This window comes from Festucalex cinctus, chromosome 7 (genome assembly GCF_051991245.1).
Source record: "Festucalex cinctus isolate MCC-2025b chromosome 7, RoL_Fcin_1.0, whole genome shotgun sequence".
Lineage (NCBI taxonomy): Eukaryota > Metazoa > Chordata > Actinopteri > Syngnathiformes > Syngnathidae > Festucalex > Festucalex cinctus.
This window is the reverse complement of record NC_135417.1, coordinates 18,413,761-18,437,586: the sequence shown is the minus strand read 5'-3', so window position 1 is coordinate 18,437,586 and position 23,826 is coordinate 18,413,761. Positions and strand designations below refer to the sequence as shown.

The 23,826-nt window shown below is 38.5% G+C and overlaps 2 protein-coding genes across 2 annotated transcripts in view; both read right to left on the bottom strand.

Moving 5' to 3' along the window:
- dyrk1b (dual-specificity tyrosine-(Y)-phosphorylation regulated kinase 1B) overlaps positions 1–13,724 on the bottom strand; it is a 66,313-nt gene extending 52,589 nt beyond the window's left edge. Inside the window, exon 1 of the mRNA XM_077526047.1 lies at positions 12,998–13,724. The gene's annotated coding sequence lies outside the window, so the exon portion shown is untranslated. The remainder of the gene's footprint in view (positions 1–12,997) is intronic.
- A 395-nt stretch (positions 13,725–14,119) lies between these two features.
- On the bottom strand, positions 14,120–23,126 carry fbl (fibrillarin). The gene is made up of 9 exons (XM_077526051.1): positions 22,960–23,126; positions 21,231–21,395; positions 20,754–20,885; positions 18,868–18,962; positions 18,603–18,773; positions 17,002–17,134; positions 16,535–16,647; positions 16,033–16,178; positions 14,120–14,802 (listed from the first exon to the last, which is right to left on the bottom strand). The coding sequence occupies exons 1-9, from the start codon at positions 22,967–22,969 to the stop codon at positions 14,778–14,780; spliced, it is 990 nt and encodes a 329-aa protein (XP_077382177.1). The 5' UTR covers positions 22,970–23,126; the 3' UTR covers positions 14,120–14,777.
- Between the last annotated feature and the right edge of the window lie 700 nt (positions 23,127–23,826).

Below are 23,826 nucleotides of genomic sequence, written 5' to 3'. Positions count from 1 at the left end.
TTTATATATTCCTTACTAGGGGTGTGAATTGCCTAGTACCTGACGATTCGATTCGTATCACGATTCACAGGTCACGATTCGATTCGATACCGATTAATCCCGATACGAATTTATAAGTCGATTGTTGCGATTTTTTTTCATTCAAATTTAGAAAATACTAATCAGTAAGCTTGTAGAGTGTAAGATTTATATGAAAATGTATTATTTATTTATCTGAAATTTCAGTCTTATAGAGGTTGTAATCTGTTTCATGTTTGAACAGCATTAAAATAAAATATTAAGGCTTAATGTTCCGTTCATATAACATTCTTCCATGCTCAAGGTGTGAATCCTAACCCGAAGTCAGACGTTTTGTTGAATATTTTTCCATTAAAAATGTAAGTTTAAAAATCGATTCACACACACACAAAAAAAGGCAATGATGATAAGACGTTGAATCGGTAAGACTACCGAATGAACAATTCTGAGCTCTTAAAAAAAATAAAAAAATAAAAAAAAAATAAAAAAAAAAAAATAAAAGATTTTTTTTATTGAATCGATTCGAGAATCGCGCGATGTAGTATCGCGATATATCGCCGAATCGATTTTTTTTAACACCCCTATTCCTTACTGTCATGTGTCAATATAATATTTTATTTAGCGTCCGCATGCTTGCGACATCTGAGCAAGTCTGGAGCAAAACAAACAGTAATGTCACCCAACATCCAGCATACGTAGCGTTTGAGAAATCAAACTGCACCACAAAGCTTGAAGCTGTTCTTGAACCAGTTGGGCCATCAGCATAATTTTGGTCTCTTTTTTTTTAAAGATAACACTTAGAATTTTTCTCCACAACAGTCAGTATGTGTAAGTGCAACTGGCACTCAGTAATGGCAGTTTGAATAAAAAAAAAAAAGTCGAATTTACGAATTTAAGAAGTCTGTCTATTTTTCACAAAATCTGTCTTGAAAAGGAATGTAGAATGGTGATTGGGACTTGAAAACGCTACAAAATGAAAACTTGATATCTTCCCTAGTTCCAGTTCAAGTTTGACAAAATTGACAATAAATCCATCCATCCAGCCATCTATCCATCCATCCATGTTCTTAACCGCTTATTCCTTCACAAGGGTCGCAGGGGTGCTGGAGCCTATCCCAGCTGGCTTCTGGCAGTAGGCGGGGTACACCCTGGACTGGTTGCCAGCCAATTGCAGGGCACACAGAAACGAACAGCCATCCACACACACAAACACACCTAGGGACAATTCGGGGCACCCAGTTAACCTGCCATGCATGTCTTTGGAATGTGGGAGGAGATCGGAGTACCCGGAGAAGACCCACACAGGCACGGGGAGAACATGCAAACACCACCCAGGAAGGCCGAAGCCTGGACTCGATCTTGTGTCCTCAGCACTGGGAGGCGGACATGCTAACCTGTCAGCCGCCGAGCCGCCTTAATCCGGGATTACACCGGATGCGTGTGCGTTGCGTCTCCGCTCCGCTGCGTCTTGACCGCGTGTTCCGGACGCGTCATTTTTTTGTCCAACTCACACCGGCTGCGCACAACTGCGGTCCGGCAGCTCCGTCGCCGACAACTTCCCGCCGTGTCTCGCGTGATCGCGCACGATAATGTGGCATTAAAAACAACGACAAAGACACAGAAAGTCTGTGCTCAACAAAGGAGCAGAAAGAGAGGTGGACTTTCTTTGAACTCACCGTCCACTCCTGCTATGACGTTCCATGCAGCATTCCTTTTTAAGTTATCTTTATAAAAAGGATGTGCCGTGTCATATCTAATTTTGTTGCTTTCCACCTCGGTTATAAATCTCTCCTTGTCCATGTTCGCCTGTGTTTAAACAGTGAATTAAGCGTTAAGCATTATGTTATGACGTTTTGCTGACATGATTGTGGAAAGTAACCGGACATTTATTTTGAAACTGCGTCGGTCTTCCTGTCCCGCTCGATGTGGTCTGTGCTAGCTTGCCATTTGACGGAGGCCGACGGATGCGACGTCCGTCAAAAATAGAAAATAGGTCTATCCGTGCGGAGGGCTGCCGCACGACCTAGCTGAGACGCAGTCGACACGCAACGCACACGCAGCTGGTGTAATTTGAACAATTTGAATGAATGGAAACGTATCGGCTGTGTCGCCGGAAAGCAATGCAGACGCAATGCACACGCATCCGGTGTAATCCCAGAGTTACTACGTATATCAAGTATGTACCCTCTTTTTCTTTTATCTTAAAAAAAAAAAATCATCTTTTTCTTTCATCTTTCAATTTCTTTTTTCTATTTCAATCATACGTCCAGATAAAATATTTGTCCACAGCCTTTAAAATGGCGATTTGTGTACGAACAGACACGCGATACACATGTAGGCATTTTGCAGGTAAATACCGAGATAAGTTTCTTGGGAGTACCAAAATGGCGGCCCCGTGGCTTAAAAAGTCTCGGCCTATCCAGTGGCTGTGCATGGGGTGGCTCGCAGGAGCTCCCTGCCCGGCCACGGCCCGGAGTCCCAGGGTCGGGGAGGCGTCCAGCGGTCGGTCGGTTGTAACGGAACGGCGCCGCTGCGAGGTGTGCTGCTTGGTTCCCGGCGGCAGCACCTCAGGCCAAGAGGCAGCCTTTTTTTAAACTTCACACTTTTTATTTGAAAAAAAAAAATCATGACTTTCTGTAGTTCACTTTCAAAAGTGCTACTTGTTTTATAAAAACAAAGCCATCCATTTATGTTTATGTTGCTGGCTGCTTGGTGCTATATACACGAGTTGTCAACGGGCTGAAAACGTGACTTAGCACATACTTGTCACTCCCCAAGATGGGGAGGCGAAGTTGATAGCATCCGTGCATGCCTCATGGCTCAGGTTGTAAATAGTTCCCCTTTATTATGTGTTGTATTACAGTTAATGTAAAGTTGCTCATTGTGTGCCTTTAATTGTGTTTCATCCACAGCCTTTATTTTATTATTCGTTGACTATTAATTCCGTGAATGAATACTGTGTCTTATTTAGTGACCTGTAGAGGACCAAAAGTGCCAAAATTAAATAAATGAATACACCATTAAATAGTTAAATAAATGTGTCATAAAATAATTAAATGTGTCATTCATTCATTAAATTACCTATATATAATTATTTCTGTATTTATTTATTTCATGGTCCTGTGTTGCAGGGTTTCATGAATTTATTTTATCTGTCAAACTCACCCGTCAAAGTTAGTGGGCGTGGCTAAATTCTGATTCACTCGAATCTTGTCTAATCTACTGCTTCGGCCTGAAGTGGTTAGAAACATGGCGGCTATGGTGATAGATTGTTTGCTGATATGGAGTGATTGAGGCTTGTTATGCAAAACCAACATCAAAATAAAAGCATTATTTCGATAAAATACAATTTTGACTTGTAGGTGTTTCCATTGAAGAGTGACTTGCTTCTGAGGCGTAGTTCTCGTAATGTCCCGCCTCGAGATCTCGCAGTTCATGTAGGCAGTCACGTCACGCTGACGGCTCCTCATGCAACGTCACAAGAATAAATTGTTTGCGTGTATGGAGCCACCGCAGCCTTGGCTCTATAGCTAAACCGCTTTGTGCTTAAAATAAGACTTGTTGTCCTCCTTGGGAAGCAATTCCGACACAAAAGTGAGTGGTCCTGTACGTCCTACTTTTCTCCGTGACCGGGCAGGTTCACATGACTACAAGAAATGTGAAAAAAGCGTTTCCATTACACTTTTGCGAAATAGTTCCATTTCAACATGTCTCAAAAAGCACATCATGAGAACGTAAATTTGAGTCTAATGGAAACACACCTATTGGGTGAACAGCGCCACTCAGCTTATCAGTTGTGTTTACTAGCTACTCACTTTGCATCAATTGATTATTCTGAAATGGATTTGCTTTGACTTGGTGAGCAGGGTGACCAATCAGGTGTTAGGACCTGCCCACCAAACTTTTATGGGCAAGTTTGACAGATAAAATAAATTCACGAACACAGCAACACAGTGACCATGAAATAATTAATTACATTAATTAATTGCTCATTCTGCACACTAGTGGTGATTGTCTGCTATTAAGATTAGTAGGGACACATACAACATTATTGTAAAGAAATTTTCTGGTTTGACTTATAAAGTATAAGTAGTCAAGCAAGGTTGCGTTTCATTTATTAGAATTTAGAAGCGATAGTGTTTGAGTTCAACTTTTAAATTATAAGTCAAGGTTTTGAACATAAAGTAAGGGGGGGGGGGGGGGGGGATCACACTCCCTCCTCCTTTGTTGTCGTTTGTTGGTATCTTAGTGATGTGCTTAATGCATATTTGACCGAGTGATGTCAAAGCAGTTTCACACAGACTGAGGAAGTCCTCTCTCGTTGTGGTAAATCAACTCATTCAAACTCAAGCAGGTAGGGCCAAGGACAGCTGTGACAAACCGAGCAGATACAGCGCAGTGGAAAAGGCTTCACTTACCTACCTCTGATTTTAGGACCAGTGGGTGACCATTGACCAACCCCACACAAGAAGCACATTCTCCTTGTGACCATAAAAGTTAAAACAGCACAAAGGACTGCCACCATTTTGTCAGTGGTAAAACAATAGAAACATCTAATAGATGACCACTTTTCACAATTGTTTGCTCAACTTTTGCTAATATAATTTGCAGTTAGGGGGCTCAGGGGGTTGAATAATTTTGACTGAATGAAACGGCTTTTGCTAATCAATGACTTGATTTAAGGAGCGATTTACTAATTTGGAAGAGCACTGTGTAACTTGAAGCAAGTGTTTAATATACAGGGATGTTGATTTAATGTAGGGCTGCAGATATCTAATATTTTAGTATAGTATAGGCGAGTATACTATTTTAGTCCAGAGGAAAATTCGATAGAATAATCATATTTTCGGATAAAATATATTGTTATTGAATCAGGGCTCTAGAATTCAACCAATATACTCGCAAATGCGGCCAACTTTTCAGTGTGTGCTGGTAAAAATTTCACCCAGTCGCTTAGCACGATTGCCTATTTTATCCATCCATCCATCCATCCATCCATCCATCTTCTTGACCACTTATTCCTCACAAGGGTCACGGGGGGTGCTGGAGCCTATTTCAGCTGGCTTTGGGCAGTAAGTAGGCAAGGTACACCCTGAACTGGTTGTCAGCCAATCGCAGGGCACACAGAGACGAACAACCATCCACACTCACAAACACACCTAGGGACAATTCGGGGCACCCAGTTAACCTGCCATGCATGTCTTTGGAATGTGGGAGGAGAACAGAATACCTGGAGAAGACCCATGCAGGCACAGGGAAAAAATGCAAACTCCACCCAGGAAGGCCGGAGCCTGGACTCGAACCCGAGTCCTCAGTACTGGGAGGCGGACGTGCTAACCACTCATCACCGTGCCGCCCGTGCGTATTTTAATGCGGATATATTTGTGTATCTGAAAAATGTGAAAATCAAGTAAAACCAAGTATTTGTGTGAATAATTTTGAGACAAAAACTCTCTCCATAACAGAAGAGCTATAAGTTGAACAAAATGTTTATATAAAAGCAAAGCCTTTATTTTTTGTCTGCTTTTCAAATTATTATATAAACAATCGACCTGTTTTATCAATCACTGCTTGTTGCAGTGAAACGTCTTGTTACAGTGAAATATTTTGCAAATATATCTCGAGTCACTGTCAATCTTTAGCTCATACAAAACAACGGTACAATAATAAGACAACTAGACATCAGCAAATATGGTCATGCTGTACCTCGCCCAAAAATAAAAAATAAAAAATAAAAAATAAAGAGTGCGGCCAAAACTTATGCTGGTGCGACGGGCATCAGTGCTACCAGTCCAAAGTTACTGGAGAGCTCTCTTAATAATATATTTTGCTTTATCATGAACATCCAATTTGAACTTAAAGTTTGAAGTTTTTCTATCAAAAACAGAACTTTAAATTTAAAAAAGGGTCTTTTTACAGCCTTTGTACAACTTCACTTGTAAAGCTAGCATTGTATCATGCTAATAGAATAGGTTCATGGGTGTGGATTGATGTGCACAGACAAGCTTAGTAGGAATAAAGTTATAAGACAAATTATGTATATATGAGAGAGAGAGAGAGAGAGAGAGAGAGAGAGAGAGAGAGAGAGAGAGAGAGAGAGAGAGAGAGAGAGAGAGAGCGAGAGAGAGAGAGCGAGAGAGAGAGCGAGAGAGAGAGAGAGAGAGAGAGAGAGAGCGATGCCTGTTGCCAGGCGAGTGACTTGTTCAGCGGGAGACCCACAAATAGAGTCGGAATAAGGACAGGTGGAGGGGCTCCATGAAACATCTCACTTGCCCAAATTACCACCGCGGGAAGACAGATTGACAGATTTGCAGTGAGACAAATGAAGTGAAGTCATGCAAGATGAGACGCTGACCAGACTTGAAAAAGAATCACGTGACAAAGTAGCTGACATTGTTATATATGGTTTACTTCATCTTGTATGTATCACATTGTACTAGGTATTTTTGAACTTCGTAAATAAAACCTATTACTTTATTTTTTTTCTGATCTATAACCAGTGAGTCTTGCCTGTATCAGTATGGCTATAAAATAAGCACTGAATCACAATGAATCTGGAAATGCAGTTCACCATATGCAACAGAATATTATTGTTTACCTCGAGTAAAATACACACAAGGCTTTCACAAAAACAAAAACAAAATGACACAGCAAACCATCAAACCAGTCATGCTTCCACCGTTGAATGCAGTACAGGCAACATAGCACTTTATTTACTCATGTGTATAATATAAAGTGCATACAAACTCACCTGTTGCCTGCTTTTGTACTTGTACTTATACTTTGTAATACAAATTTTCTCGTGGTGGTTGTATTTTATTCTATTGTATCATTAATTGATTTTTTATTTTAAAAAAAATCAATATTTATTAATATCGGCGAATATGAAAAACTTTAAGACATTTTTCAATCAATTACGAAAAGCTGTGATGTGATTTACATATGATTAGTCGACTAATCGCAAAAATAATCGGTGATTAGTCACCTATCAAAATAAATGTGGCAGGTAGCTCCAAAGCATACATTTGTAGATTCAATAAGCCTTCATCACATGATTATGATGGGTTGAGAAAAGTTTCTCAAGCCTCCCAAACAACCCATACTTGTGTACTAAAACAGAACCCACCGGGCTAAATAAATACTGCCAACAGTCTTTGTGCCTGTCAAGTAAGCAGTACTGTAAACAGCATCCGTAACTGGGAAGAATGCACATTACACACCGGCCCTTTAGGATAACTTTATCTCAAACCTCCCAGACAGTGCATACATATACTGTATGTGTATCAAAACACCGGGCTAAATAAATATTGCCAACATTCTTCGTGCCTGTTCAGTTAGCAGTATTGTAAACACTAAACAGCATCCGTAACTGGGAAGAATGCACATCCCACACCAGTCCTTTAGGATAACTTTTTTTTTTTTATCTTGTTATCTGACAACTTTATTGCCTATGGGTTCGGACTAGCAAAATTTGACTTTTGAAATGATGTTTTGATGCCTGTGTTACACTGAGTCAGATAATGTTGTCATAGTATGTAGGCCTTAACTAACATGGTGGCGTTAATAGTAGAGATAGAACGATATAGGGCTGCACGATACTGGAAAAACATGCGATATAGTTGCTGAATATAGCGATATCGATATTATTGCGATATTTAACATGTACCTAAAGAAATGACATTTTTATTATCTAATGGAAGAATTACAATTTTTTTATGCGGCAAAATAATCAAACTCAATGTATTCTTTATTAATTGTAATTACCTCTCGATAATGTTGAACTATTGGGTGGCAGTGCACATTTTCGTTTAGTACACTGTGTTCCAACTATGTTTTGCATTTGCATTATTAGGGTTGGAACACCCATGTAACTTAGGGCATGGAAACCAAATAAAAAGAGAGGGTGAGGAGGGGATTTTTCAGAGAGTGCAATAGTGAATTGTATCAGTCAGTTCCTCTCCTCTCTCCTCGTGAACTTTGAACTGAGTGTCTTCTCTCTCTTTTTTTTTTGTCTGTCTTCCCTCCTTTTTTGTCATGTTTAATAAATGTAAAATATATAAACCTGAGAGTCTGACTGGTCAAATTCAGATAAAAGCATAAAATTCCATATCAAACTTATTGCATGTCTTTGTGATATGCATATTGCATAGGCCAATATCGCGATATCGATATTTTTTCAATATACTGTGCAGCCCTAGAACGATATGTTGTTGTTTTTTGTTTTTTGTTTTCCCAGGGCCGATCATTTATTGGTAGTCAAGGAGGGCAATAACTAATATTTGAAGCCAATATTCATTTTCAGTAAAAAGGGGGGAAAAAACATTGGCATAAAAAAAAAATTAATTACAAATGTCAATCTTGACTTACAGCCTGGTCATTTAACTTTAAAAAAAAAAAAATTATTCAAAATGTAAAAGTTATTTTATTTTTTTATCTTAGACGATTGACATCCTTTTAAATTTCTAAAAAATGTTCAGGGAGCTCCCAAGGTTATCACTACGTCTTAAAAAGTTAAATGGAAACTTAACCAAGTACATAGTCATACCATAGCTCTCCCTACAGTAAATATTTTTCCCTAAAATTAAAAATACCTGAAATCTCAGACTTTCACATTTCTTTGTTTTAATGTCGAACAAAAACAAATAAAAAATTCTGAATGTTCCCAGGGTCAGTACCATCTCTTATAAAGTTAACTGAAAATGTAAATAAACCCTGAGATTAAAATTGTTTTTATATTTACCTTATACCGGCCGTCAGATTTTAAAAAGGACGATACCTATATTCATCAAAATGCCCAATATCGGCGCCGATAGGCTGATTATCGGTCTCTCTATAGTTAATAGTGGAACTAGCTGAGTCAGAATAAACGGGGCCTCTATTAGTTGCTGCCAAGTAATGCACTTCATTTTGCCTAAATAACTTCAAGACACAATTGCGCAACATCAATTCCACAGGACCGTATAATTCGCAATTAATCTATCATTCTTATCCCTGTGATTGTGAACGGTTGTCAGTCTACATGTTCCCTGTGACTGGCCAGTCCAAGGTTTAATCTGCCTTTTGCCCGGTCTGCTGGGAAAACTCCCATCTCCCCATGACCATGAACATGGTAAGTGGTGTACAGAATGGACGGATGGATTACTCAAAAGAGAAATGATATAAAAATATACATCTTAAAAAGAGAATTATTCCAATGACAAATTTTCAAATAACCTTCTAAAAATATAATTTGGTCCTCAGTTTAGGACAACATAACCCTCATTTCTCATGTAATATTTGTTTCAACTTTCAACAAATGGGATTTCTTTGCATCATAATAAATATGAATGCCGCATAATGTTAGTTCATTGATAACATCTGCTCCATGCTCCTTGTGAATGCTTTCATTTTGTATTCATGCATTTGGCTGCTTGTCTGTTCAATAAACAGCTGAAATTCTATTGTAAGTGTGGATCTCTTCTTTTTTTTTCTCCATTTCACTCAAGATGCTGTCAGTGTGTATTGCTATTAAATAAAAAATGTAACCAACGCAATCGTTTTTTTTGTTTTGTTTTTTTTTTATCTACCCAAACAAAACAAAGTGTCTCGTGCTGAGAAAAACACGCAAACTGGGGCTATTGTAAGTCAAGGGATGACATGTTTGGCACATTTTCATGAAGAGTTTTCTTCTGTGATGGAAGAGAGTCATATTTGTCGGGTCAAGTCTGAGAAGTAGTCCTGGCCAATATTAGATGGCGATTTAGTGGGTCACTTAGCAAAACAAACATTACATAATGGGGCATCCAGTGATAGGGTAGTAGGGGTTCACAAAGCTGACTCGTGCAGCTGGCACAATTCCCACTGACTTCACAGTTCACAAATGTCCTGCGATTGGCTGGTGACTTGTCCAGGACATGAAGTTTGTGTGTGTCCCTCCTGTCCCTAAATCTGTTCAAAAGTCAGTATCAGTAACAGTATCAGCCAAGCACCACCTGGAACCCTGGCAGACCAGGTACTAGAAATACTGACTGTAGTATGTGTTTTACTTGTTGTGCCTGCTTTTGCCAATAGAAACGCATCAATCATAAGTACAGCCTTGCCGAGCAGAGATGGCACCCGGAGAAGACCCCCGCAGGCACGGGGAGAACATGCAAACTCCACCCAGGTAGGCCGGAGCCTGGACTCGATCTTGTGTCCTCAGTACTGGGAGGCGGATGTGCTAATCACTCAAACATCGTGCTGCCCCAAAAGACATACATAAAAAAGTAAAACACACACACAGGTAGCTAGATGAAAATAGTGTACTTGCATTCAGTGCTCCGATATTTGTGTTCAAAATTACCTATGGGGTTACTGCTTTTTAACAATGTTAACTGTTTTTTTGTGTGTTTTTTAACTGTGGTTAATTTATTTTTTCACTTATTTGACACAGAAGATGAAAAACCTGTATGAGACACACGTGTGAGCAATACCATGTTTACATTATTGTTCTCATTATTAAAGTTAAATTTGTTTTTTTGTTTTTTTATTCTTAGACCTTATATTAACAGTGGTTATTTTTCAAAAACTGGCAATTATTAAATTATTTTTAAACTATGGCATTCATATCATACAGAAAAAAAAAAAGAAAAAAAAAGAAGGAAAATTATATTACGAAAATGTGTGATGTCAACAGTTTGACCCTGGAACAAATCAGGTTGATTTGAATGTTGATCGTGTTTGACCATTTTCTGCTCAAAATATATTTTTCACTGAACACGGTTTGTGTTTAAGTACTAAGGCTGCACGTGCACGATATTGGAAAAACATGCGATATGCAATATAGTTGCTGAATATGGCGATATCGATATTATTGTGATATTTAACGTACCTACAGAAATGACATTATTATCTCATGAAAGAATTACATTTTTTCATGCGTCAAAATGAGGAAATTCACTGTATTCTTGGTTAATTAATTGCAACCACCTCTCGACAATGTTCAACTATTGGATGTCGTAGCACATTTTAAGTTAGCGTCTGACTGGTCAAATTCAGATTAAAGAATAAAATTCTATATGAAAACTTATTGCATGTCTTTGCGATACACATATTGAATGGGCCAATATTGTGATACTGATATTTTTTCTATATACACTGTGCAGCTCTATTGAGTACAATATAAAGATTACCTTACTTAGTGGCTAACAACTACTACGTCAACTTGGACTAGTGGTCCAATTGCACTCGACGCTCGATTACTTTGAGAAAACACATTATAGGTCAATAATACATCAATTTCAAATGGTATTAACTTCAGGGAACTAATGACTTAAAATCTCAGTTATTTATAAAGAGATACTGCTGACCTTTACTTTACTTCACTCACTGCACCTCCTGCTTTTGTTGGAAATTAAAACTATGGTAAGTGAAATTTAACATTTCAGATATTTTGAAATGTCATCAAACTTTTTTTTTACTGTAGAAAACAACAGAGGGCTATTTATTTGTTTTAAGTTTTCATTTAACTTCTGAAGACATGCTGATGAACCTGGGGGAAAGGGTGAGGGGTCCCCGAACTTTTTGTTAGAATTTTAAAGCAAACATGTTTGTGTTTTTTATGCCAATTTTCCCCTTTAGTGAATGTGAATATCGGCTCCCAATGTCTTTTATCTACCTCCTTGACTACTAATAATGTACTGTATATTAGTATCGTCCCTGAAAAAAAAAAAAAAAAAAAAAACGTCTCTCTCTAATCACAATACAAAGAAATATGGAAAACTACAAAAACATGATGCTAGTCAGTAGTCAGTGTCAATGTGTCGGTGAGCAAGGCAGCAAACCATCCCTCAGCTCAGTCACTCTTGACATCTCTCCTCTATGTAAAGTAGCCCAATTCTTTGTGTACTGTAATGCACACAACTTGTAAGTACCGGTATATAGAGATCAAAGTAAAAACTGAATCCAGCGCTCCCCTTGATAAACAGAAGTGCAATATAATAAAACAGGATAAGCTAAGAGGCCAACAGCAAGGCAAAGCTGGTAAAAGTAGAAATTGGGTTAACTGACAATACCCAAATGAATATGTAATTGCAGCATCTTGCGCTGAGCAAGAAACTGTGTTAAGAAATCTCAGTGAACCATCAAGAATGGCCAATTCAAGCAGTCTTCCAACAAGTACATGGAGTAGCATCTCCCGGCTCTTCTCCAGGGCAGGGTAGGGGCTGGAGCTGATGCGGTTGCTAAGCTAGCAAGTAGCATTAGCTGTCATAGCAGATGAAATGCTGCGGATCTACAGAGGACAGCCGGAGAGCCGTGTGGCTCATACGTGACACATCAAGAAGCACCTGATCGATCATCTATGTCATCTTAAGCACATGACCGACCATCCATCAATCATATGCCGGTAAAATGAACAATTCCACATCCCATCCTCCGATTTGTTCTACCGGCAACCTCTTCTTCCACGCCTGGTGTCGTGCATTACAACTTGAGGCAGGTCGCAGTATCACTATTACTGAAACTTGCCTGGACACACGCACATATACACACACACACACACACACACACACGGGCGGTTCAATCAGACCATTTACGACTATAACCACTCGCTCAGTCCACTCAACAGTAGGTTAGCCATTAGAAAGTCTGACAATTAACGACATGGAGGCGGCGTTAATAAAGCTAATCTTAGAGGACACCGCATGACGTGAAATCTGGGTGACAGTCATTCATCATATTACGCGTCTCTGGTTCCGTGGGTAGGCGAGACTGTCAAGTCGGGGTAGTTAACGAGTTATATTGTCCGAAGCAATCTGTTGTATCACAGCCAGCCCATTCCCCCCTGAACATGACCCTTCTGCTGAGCGGTGGCAGAGATGACAAGAGGCCGGTTGACAGGGACCACAAACGTGATGCTACCGGATTGCTGATAAGCAATCGTCAAGCCTCGTGCACAAATTCAAACGCGATTTCATGCAGGTGTATGATCAGAAGAAAAAGAAGACCGGCTATTGCTTACCTCAGGCGGTGTGTCGAACCAAGTTCCGCGTAGCAGCCATGTTCGGAACCCCACTCTCCCTCCGTCCACAAGAGCAGAGTCCCCCTCCCCAGTCGTCCGTCTTCAGCCAGAGAAATCCCAATACACGATAGAATACACTCACGATAAATCCCGAAGATATTGATTTCAGGCTAATTCTTATTCTTCAGAGATCGAAGGGAGCGTTGTCGGAAGGGGGCTGTTAACCGGCGCAACTCATTTAGCCGTGCCTTAGGGGAGGTGGGCAGCCCACCGCCTCAACCGCGGACACCTCGGCTCGAACCCTTATCCTGTCAGTTTGTCCATGTAATCTTCTTGGCCGGTTTCACAGCGAACACATACGATGAAATCATTCTAGAGCATAGCAATAAACACTTGGTTCATCAACTCCGTTAGCTTATTTTAGTTAAGTGAAAGGCTAACATTGGATAGCTATTAGCTGACACGCTAGCTAATAAAACACTGACATTGGAATTAAAGTGGAAGACAGCCTGCACACTCCGGGCTGCTTAGCCTTTGGGGGGTAGCCAATGACTGGTTAACCATAAAAGCAAAGATTGAGGAAAAACTTCCCTTAATTTTGGTAGGCACTGCTAACGCTAGCTGTGGGCTGGACAGCCCCTCCGTGATGTTAATATCGGTCGAAGGAGAGGGGCTGCATTGGGGGCGCACTCCCGATGCCAGGCAAGCACGGTCCCGCGCGTTCCAGAGAAATTTCCCACAAAATGGCTGCCAAAACAAATCCACGGCCGATAGTTGCAGGATTCAAAGAAATTCTATAATAACGGCTGCTAAGCATATTTCATCAATTCACAAAACCATTCGAGAAGGTGTCATGGTTAAACCTAATGTTTGGAAAAGTTTGAAAGAGATTAGAAGCCTGCTGGGTTCATGTTGCAAATAGCAATTTAAGACCAATCAACACGTCCTCGGTGTCGGAGGTCATGACTCATGTCGTCCCAAAACAGTGACGTTGTGGTCTTCGATTTTAGTGTAGCGGGTCTGCGGAGATGACATGGGACATTCGGGCATCATTTTCATGGACATCTTCTGTAGCTACCAAATCAACTTGTATTGGCAAACTCCACTTCAACAACATTCCACTACTTAAAACACGTTTTATTTACAGTGTAAAAGGCATACGTCCTTACGACAGTTTTACAGTCTTTCGTCAGAGACTAACAAATTAAAACATGGTTATGCAACTTGCTTTAATCCTTTTCTCTTTAAATTACTTAATACTTGCCAACTGATGCAACTTGCTAAGGTTACAAGCTGACATCTACATATTTATAAGTCCGTAGTCATTAAAAACTTGGTATTATAATCTTTGTATATTAAACTGTACTGTGCTGTATGTTTTGTGGGATCAGAAGCAATGGGCCAAAAGAAACCAAATGATTTAGCATAAAAAGTATATTCAGAAAGAGTACAAGAAAAAAACAGTACTGTTAACACATGAAAAACCAACTTAGAAACCTAACTGTCAACCCAAAGCTCTACACTGAGTAGAGCACAAATCGCTCAACCACTCAAATACATACAGTATATCAAGTGTGAAATATAGGTCAATTGAATTAAACACATTTTACATCAGCGGACCCCCAAATGTTTTGTAATGTGTGTATTGACTTGACTTGATAGAAAGTCAAGTGGTTGTGCAGTTGCAAAATGACAAGCAAACAGTCAAAATTGACAGAAAAGTGTAAATAAACAGATGGCGGTTGAACATGGTACAGCTGCCCCAGATTCTGTCAACATCTTATTTCTTCTGTTTTGGTGGAGGTCTGAAGGACAGAAAAATGCAACATTAAAAAACTTGACAGATTAGAGATCATTTTGAGAGCCGCCTCCAAATACCTGCTGCTGCGTTTTGATAGCGTTATGTAAATAGTCATGAAAGTGATTTCAATTCAATTCACGATTTTCTTCTAATCAAGATTCAGTGCAATATTCACTATGTACTGTATGTACAGTAACATTTACAAACATGTTAGAATATTACATCATACCATCCAAACATTAAAAACTATTACTCTAATCCCAGACACTAAAAAGATTGTGTAAATGTAAGATTATATGGAGGAAAAAAATATATCATTTTTGCCAGAGACTTAACTGCTTCAAATAGAGAATGAGGGCTGAGCGATACAGCCTGTAATTCATATCACAGTATAAATTTAATCTCTCACAGTAATATAAACTAAGATGAATGATTTTGGAATGGGTTCTTTAAATGTAAAAAGGAAACATTTCCTGTTAAGTGCCAGAAAGCATCAGTTATTCTTCTACTTTTTCATTCAAAATTAATATTTCGATGTAAACATGTCTGCTTTTTCATTAATGTAACTAAATCAATTTGACAAATTTAAAAAAAAAAAGAAAAAAGAAAAAAAAAAGTCCCTTAGCAAACTAAAACTGGTTTTTAAAAATACGTAATTCTGAAGACCTCTAATTGTGTAGATCTGAAAATTCACCATTGTGTGGTGCAAAATAGTACAAATAATATTGCTGATAAATATTAAATATAATATATTAAATATTTGTCATCGCTGATATCAGCCGTAACCGATTCGTTTCTGGTTTTCAAGTGTCTGCTTAAGGTGTAGCTGTTGTCTCATCTTAGCTTTCGATACCAATAAATAGTAATGCTGATTTGCTGTTCATAGCTGTTTGTTCTCCAACCTAAGTTTTAAAGCGGTTCCAGCCAGACTTCTTTGAAATGTGTAACAAAACTGTACAACTTATCCTGGTCTTTTGCGACTCTGCATTTCATATTAGATTACGATAATTATCTCAAACTGAGCGAAAAGCTACTTTGGAGAGATGAGTAACAATAAACCAGGTGGTAAGAGTACTAAGAGCATGATTTGTTGACTTGCAAATACAGTATAGTTACCTATATATTTGATGAGACCATTTAGTTTTAAGATTGGTCCACCAGATGGAGCTGTTAAACATGTCTGCAGTAATGTTGATTGCCTCTCCATATACAAAGTACAAAGATAATCACATACCTGTAGATGCCTACCACCACAGCATGGTCTCTTTCATAAGGCTCCAGTGTGAGCTGTTCCTGTGGCTTCATATTTTCTGACGTCATCTTCTTGACTTCGGACGCAAACACGGCCTCAGGTGCAGCTGTCGAGTCTATACAGTTAGCCTGTTTACAAAACGTTGAAAGATGTCCACGTATTAGGCTGGTTTTGTCATATTGCAATTTTTAACTCACCCCCTGACTTTGACATTTCAACTTTCATATTTGGAAATTTCCTTAGCATCTATGGCAAAACTCTTCTGTAAGCGTGTTCAGTGTCACCCACATTTACTCAGTAATCGTTAGCAAGAAGCATCAGATGCCATTGAATATACATTTTGAATTGTTAAATAGGAGTATCAGTTCATGCAGTTTTTCATCCATCCATCATCTGCCGCTAATCATCTTTTATCTCATTACAAACAACATCATCTCTTCGATGTTGAGAAGAATAACTGTACTGTAGGAGGTTATCAGTGCACCTTAATGGAGATGACAAAGTGTCCGCCATTCTTCAGGAAGTTGTGAGCATTCAAAGCAACAATCCTAGTCTGGTCTGGCTGGGCAACATCAGCGAAAATTACATCCACCATACCTAAATAGGAATAGAGGCTATTTTACACACTGTACATGTTAGAATATTCACACACAATGGCATTATACTTTTTTTTCCCTTAGTGATAAAGGGTTTTTCAAAATTACCTGTTGCCAACAGGGAAGCAGTATGGAGGCAACTGAATACAGTTGTCAAACTCAAGAGGGATGCAATTAAGCAAATGTCCAAATACTCAATTTAAATATCAAAATATTGTAGGGAAAAAAAAAAACACCCAATGAAAAAATAGCTTAAAACGGAAAACATTCTAAATTTGACAAAATCATTAATACATTCAAAAATCTTTATCCCATTCCAATGGATTTGAGCCTCTCTATAGCAGTTGCCACTTACCAACCAGCATTCTGTATTTGTGTGGATGACGAGCATCTTCAATGATGGGAATGATGTTGGTGCGTTTCTTTGCCACATTAAGAAGATCACGACCTGATCTGTGAGAAAACTCTACAGCATACACCAGACCCTCCTGCAACACAATATGATGGATGCGTAGATGGTGTAATACTTTGTTTTCGAACATGGTAATTACATACAGTATGCAAGAAGTGATATGGAAGACGATTCTTCTGGGTGAAGATTTTAGTTTGTGGCACTTTTTCACCCATTATTAATAAGACAAAACTTGGAATTGTGGGCCACAGTTATTCAGGAACAAACCATTTAAGATGATTTAATTAATTTAAGGTGGTTTAAAAATTCAGGCCAGACCACTTAATTGCGCCGATTATATTGGCCTTCCAACATCGGCCAATTGAGCCAAATGGCTGATTATTTTTTCCCTTAAAACTTATTCGAAGAAAACCAAAGTTTGACACTATGAAAGTACCGTGAAGGCACTATTTTGCTTGCATAGCATTAAAACCTAGCAAGGGTGTAGTGTATTGTTCTTCTGTTGTCCCTAAGCGTTAAGCTGTTTAACGACTCTGCAGCTCGACGTAAGTGTAAAATTAAACACACAACGTTAATAATTACATCCACTGCATATTTAAATACAAAACATGCTTTGTTTGTAAAACATCGGTAGCCTAGCGCTAATGCTAACACGAAGTTAGTATCAACGTCAGGAGTCTTTTTCCTTCAAATAAGGAATATGCACACCCAAAAATTTGAGAACACATACCTACAGGTGAGATAACACTACACAAAGGCACAAAGTTTTCCGAATGTGTGAAAAAATAGTTATTTTAATAGAATTTAATCGCAACTTTCTTATGTCTCACTTCAAGTGTGTACGCCATTGATTCATGGCACCACTCTGCCCCCAAAGGCCAAAACGCACATGGACGCTATTTGTTCTCACTGTTTGTTCAGTTGCTATTATTTTAGTTTACTCGATTATTTCACTTTATTTTAATTTGTCAGTGTACTTTCAAGTTATATTTAAAGTTGATATTTCAAGGATTCAAAGACTTTCTTTTCTCAAAATTCAAGGGTGCAAACATCCAATGATTTTTTTTTTTGTCTGAACACATTTCCACATGACATGGCACGAAAAGGTAATGCTTTAAAACAGTTGTAAACAAGTGAGAATGGTTTTATTACTGACACATAAATCCACACAATAACCTTGTATACTTCATGACATTTTTGATAAGGTCATATTATGGACTTGTCATTCAAAGCAGAGAATCTTTATTTCGTGAAAGTTGGTGCGTAAGTGACACCCATTGAAAAGGAATTGGGGAGTTGGGTGATTTAATGCTTTACATATATTTTTAAATAATCGGCATAAAAAAAATGCATATCGGTCGGGCCCTATTAAAAATGATTAAATATAGTTTCATGGCAGATATTTTTTGTTGTTAAAAATGTTTGTGGTCGACGGCCCTTGCCCTAGGTTAAACATTAACTCATTATTTCACATTATTCACACGTATATGTCGCAGAAACTAAACTTCAAAGTGTGTGTTGTGAAAGAGAGAGAGAGCACTCACCGGCCCAACAATATCAGATACATGAGACACTGTTGTTCCAGAGGCAGCCCCCAGGTACATAACTTTCGCTCCAGGTTTTATATGGATCTGGTCAACTCCTCCCAAGATGGCTGCTGCCAGTTTGGAACGGAATGGATTCCATGCTCTGTATTCAATCTTAGTCTCTCCCTCCTAATAATGACAAGTGAAAACAAATAATTCAGTAGCAAGTAGTAACACAGGTTAGGATGCTGCAACAGCTGTGGGAAATGCACTTCAGACTCACCTCCACACTCATCCTCTTCTCTCCATACACAGATTCTCCCACCACCATGTTTTTGGTCACCAGAGCATCCTCCTTCCCCCGGCAGATGAACACGCCTAAGGAGACAAACAATAGTTTACGTCGTCAATGTGCTAAAAAGCATCTTCTAGAGCTGGGCTACCCATGGAACAAATTACTGCTTACACATGAATAGTAAATTTGTGAATGATAAACTGCTAATATGCATATATGAAATTTCCATTCGTGATTTTTTTTTTTAAACCTCCAGTATTTGAGGAAAACTTGCTTATTTGCAGTTTTTTCTTTCAGAAACACCCTACGATGCAAGGAAGTATACTGACGTAATGAGGTGCAGGAGTCATTGCACGTACATGCAAAATCTAATCTGAAAAGCATTTAGATTAATGTGAGAAGTTTGAATGATATTTAACTGTTCTATCAATAACATTACCTTTTTAAGGGGGAAAATCACTGACGATTACAAGCAGTCGATATTCGGGTTAAGGTCAAAATTCCGGTTTTTGAAACATTCGGGATAGCCCGTTTACACATCGGACAAAGTTAATCCCGTATACATAGTCATTGTGATGAATTGGAATATCCTCATCGAAATTATGACGCACAGATAACGTATTTCCAGTGGCTTGCGCGTCAAAAGCACAGACCTATAGTCACGTATTTACAAGTATGTTTGTATAGATGCACACTGGCATTTGCGCCATTGCGAAAGAATACAACACGAAAACGCAGCAGAGAAATCAATGTGTTCAAGTGAGACTCGTTTAGCAAATCATGGGATGGTGCTGTGTATTGTTAATTTCATCAACGAAAACTCAAAAATATTTTCGTCAACGCACATTTTCACCGAACTAAAACCCTCATTGATAAACTAACTTTTAAATCAGCAGCTAGCGAGCACAACATGCACAAACATTCGACAGACAGGAGTTGGATTCACGGTGAAAGGTAAATAAATAAATAAAATAAATGATTAAAAGTAATCCAACGGCTATAATGTTCCAACAATAATGTTAATCCTACCGCTAACTAATGCTTGGCTAATTTACTAGCTAATAGCATGGAGCTATAGTAGCCACTTGCTGATATACCGTAATTGTGTGTGTGAAGTTGTTTTTCATCAAAAAGATGAGAAAATTTTATGTGAAATAGTTTCAGATCTGAAATGTTCAACATAATCTGCTGACCAAAAAAAAACAACAGGGGTAAAATGACTTTCCTGACTAAAACAAGACTAAGACGTTGACAGTTTTTGTTGACTAAAATTAGACAAAATTGTTTTCTTGGACTGAAATAAAGACTAAATTTCTAGATTTATGGTTGAGTAAAAATAGGACTAAATAAAAATGGTTGACTAACTATAATTAAAAACTAACAAGCATGATTGAAATTGGACTAAAACTGAGATTAAATCTAAAAATGCCGGATGAATTAGCACTAGTGCTGTGCACACGACTCATTCCTGTACTATAAAGACCGAGATTCCTTGCAAACAGATAAGTGAAGAAGAGCATGCGCAGAAGGCAAACAAATAAGAGCATATTCGGATTGTTTACATAGCCTTACAAAACCCGATTATTGGCAAATCTCTGATTTAAAAAAACATTATTGCCTGCATGTAAACATACTCAATTACTCTCTTTATACCCAGAACTAATCTGTCCTTTCCCTCTTCAAATAGTGAGGATTACTGGACATTTGTTTTAGTATACTGGGATAAACAGATGTATTATCTTTTTAATAGACAAAAAAGAAAAACTCACCATCCATAGTCATGTTGCTGACTGTAGTTACTAAGTTTATATGCTCATTGGGCAAATTAACATAGAAAGCCAACAAGAGTAAAAAACAAAAATAAGGGGAATAACCTTCATGTCTATGTGGCTCCACCAAGACTTTCCTTCCTGCTCCAAAGCCTCCGCGTCCACCCCTTCCTCGCGGGGCACCTCTGCCTCCTCCCCGGCCTCTGAATCCTCCACCCTCTGGAGACCTGAATCCGCCTTGGGCAAACAAAGTGACATCTTATGTCAAGTTTTAGCTGTCATCACCTATTGTACTAAAACATACACAAACGTGTTTTCAGAGAAACAATTGCAGTTGAACTTCAATTTTCCATTGCATGCTCCAAAAAGGCCTAAGAAAAGGTTTTATCTCCACATATAATGGAACGATCAGAACGTTTGCACACTGTGGCACAATAAAGCTATTCTGATTCTGAACAATCACAACGTTTAGATGCTCTTCAATGTCTGGATTCACCATTTATTTTAAGTAATTTGAGAGAACAGATAAAACATGTAACTCGCTATTTTCCATACTGTAATGTCAAATGCCTCAAGTCTTACCTCTTCCTCTGAATCCTCCACGGCCTCCGCGGTCACCAAATCCTCCTCGTCCTCCGCGGTCACCAAATCCTCCTCGTCCTCCGCGGTCACCAAATCCTCCTCGTCCTCCGCGGTCACCAAATCCTCCTCTGCCACCACCGCCTCGACCTCCTCGGGGACTGAAACCTGTACAAAGAACAGTGGAATTCAGAAATCGCATTTGGATTGTGACTACCCAAAAATATTGCATCTGCTAAAATAAACGGTTGCAAATGAATGAGTAGACATGTACCACTTTTTTGGAAATGTGTTGTACCAGAAATGTGTTTTTCATAATGGTTACCATTGATTCTATTACATTTTTGAGAAAGAAAAAATAACTTATGTGACAACCTAATGATGGATCTCATTCAAACTTTTTTAGGCTCAGTTCTCATTTTGGGTTATGAAAAGGTCTACGGTTATGTAACAAACTACATAGGGTAACAACTTAAGTAGCAATCAAAATATGATGGGTAGAACAGAAATTGCCATTTAAAAAGTAAACCACGGCTTTGTTGGTGACTAAACTGCACAAAATTGACTGACTCAATACAGTGTGGAAATGTGGAGTTGCATTGGAGATGGTTCACTTCACTGATGCTCCTCATTATAGAAGAAGGGGTCAAAAATTAGGCAAAAATGTAACTTAACACAGACGTGTACAACTGAAGACGATCTTTGTTAGAAAGAATTAAGGCAACGCCTTAACTACATGATTCTGAGGACTTACTTTTAGATCTAATAATTTAAAAAGTAATTATTTTGCCGTGAACGTGTACCAGCTCCTTTCAGATCTAATAATTAAAAAATAATTATTATTTTGCCGTGAACGTATACCAGCTCCTGTCGTAGATGCTCGCCTCAAAAGTGTAGGGTCAAGACAAGTCTCCTACTTGCCTGACAACTCTGCTCTGTGGGTTATGGTTAGGCTGGGAATGCTGATAACCTTTTTTCGGTGGCAAAACAAAACATAAAAACTTTGTTAAAATACAGAAATGAATGACTGTCCGCCGATTGACCAATCAGAGACGCCCACGGCAAAATTACACTTTTTTTTGTTTTTATTTGCTGTAAGACATACAAATTTGGCAACAATCAAACTTTTTTTTTGCAGGAGAGCTGCCAGTCACGGCAAAATACCAACAGATTATAATTGAGTGAGTCCTACATGAACATATAAAATACTAATTTTAATATCTCGAACCATTCATAACAAAAGAAATATTTGAAAACAAAAACCAGGAGTGTGTTGTATAAAAAAAAAATGAGTTTATAGAATGACACTAAGCATTTGTATTGATCCTAGATGATAACAAAGAAAAATACATGCATCACTATCATACTATTCACCTTTAGCAGATTAACATGTATATTCGTAAAACAAAACAAATACACACACACAGAAAATTCGAAATTCCAATTTACATTGGTAATTCAGCCTTACTCCTGAGTGCAACATGTGAGTGGAGGCATCATGGCGGATCAGCACTTGTTCATCTAGCAACAATTCATACACGATTTCTAAACCACGATGCGTTATAGCTAACAAAGAAAAACATTTATTGAGAAGTTTAAAACTTTCAGTGTAAAGGTATTATCCCGTAAGCTTGAGGAGAATGCAGGCCCACGTGCGACTGCGCATTCGGATAGCAATTACGCATACGTTAAACAACACATTTGATACAAAACTGAATGTTGTTTTCCTTACCAGGCCTCATGATACGCTATGTTCTGACAAAGCTGAGTCGATGAAGAAATGTTCTATCTTCTTCTCCAGTACTTTAATGAGTACGCGCGATCACCAGCCACATGTGCACGCACCGGATGAACTGCACGACTTCTTCCGTCGCTCAAATTCTTCTTCTGTTTATGCCCAGGGATGTTCGACTGGATTTTCAAGTCGTTATCGCCCCCTATTGACCGTAGCCTTGGCTGCAAAGCAATGCCCTCTTTTCTTAAATATTTTTTCTTTTTTTCCCTTTTTTGCATGGTTTCTCCCACTTACATGTTTAAGATAATCAGACAAATGTAGATATCAGACAGATAAGTCAAGTAAGATTAAACTTAAATTGAATTAAAATTTAAAAAAGAAAGAAAGAAAGAAAAGTAAAAAAAAAAAAAACATATGATATGGCTAAGCGGCAATGAAAACCGAGCGATTTCTATTTTTATGTTTTTCTTGTCATTTTACAATGAGTTTTTTTTTTTTTTTTTTACATCTCTGTGGATATATTTTGGCCCACTCTTCCTTGCAAAATTGATTTAATTCAGCCAGACTGGAGAGTTTTCAGTATGAATTGGATTCAAGTATAGGCCACTCTAGCTAGGCCTCATTTTGTAGCTCTGTTAAAGTCATTCAGTAGTTGACTTGCTAGTTTTGGATGATTAACCTGCTGCAGAACACAAGCGCCAAGTGTGCTTCAGGTGAGGTCATGAACTGCTGTCCGAACACCAATCCTCGGGAATTTATGGCAAAGAGCATCATTTGTGATTCCATCAATCGAAGGAAGTCGTCCAGGTCCTGCAGCATTTTTTTTTTTTTGCCCCATCTCATCTTTAACTGTTGAGCAACATG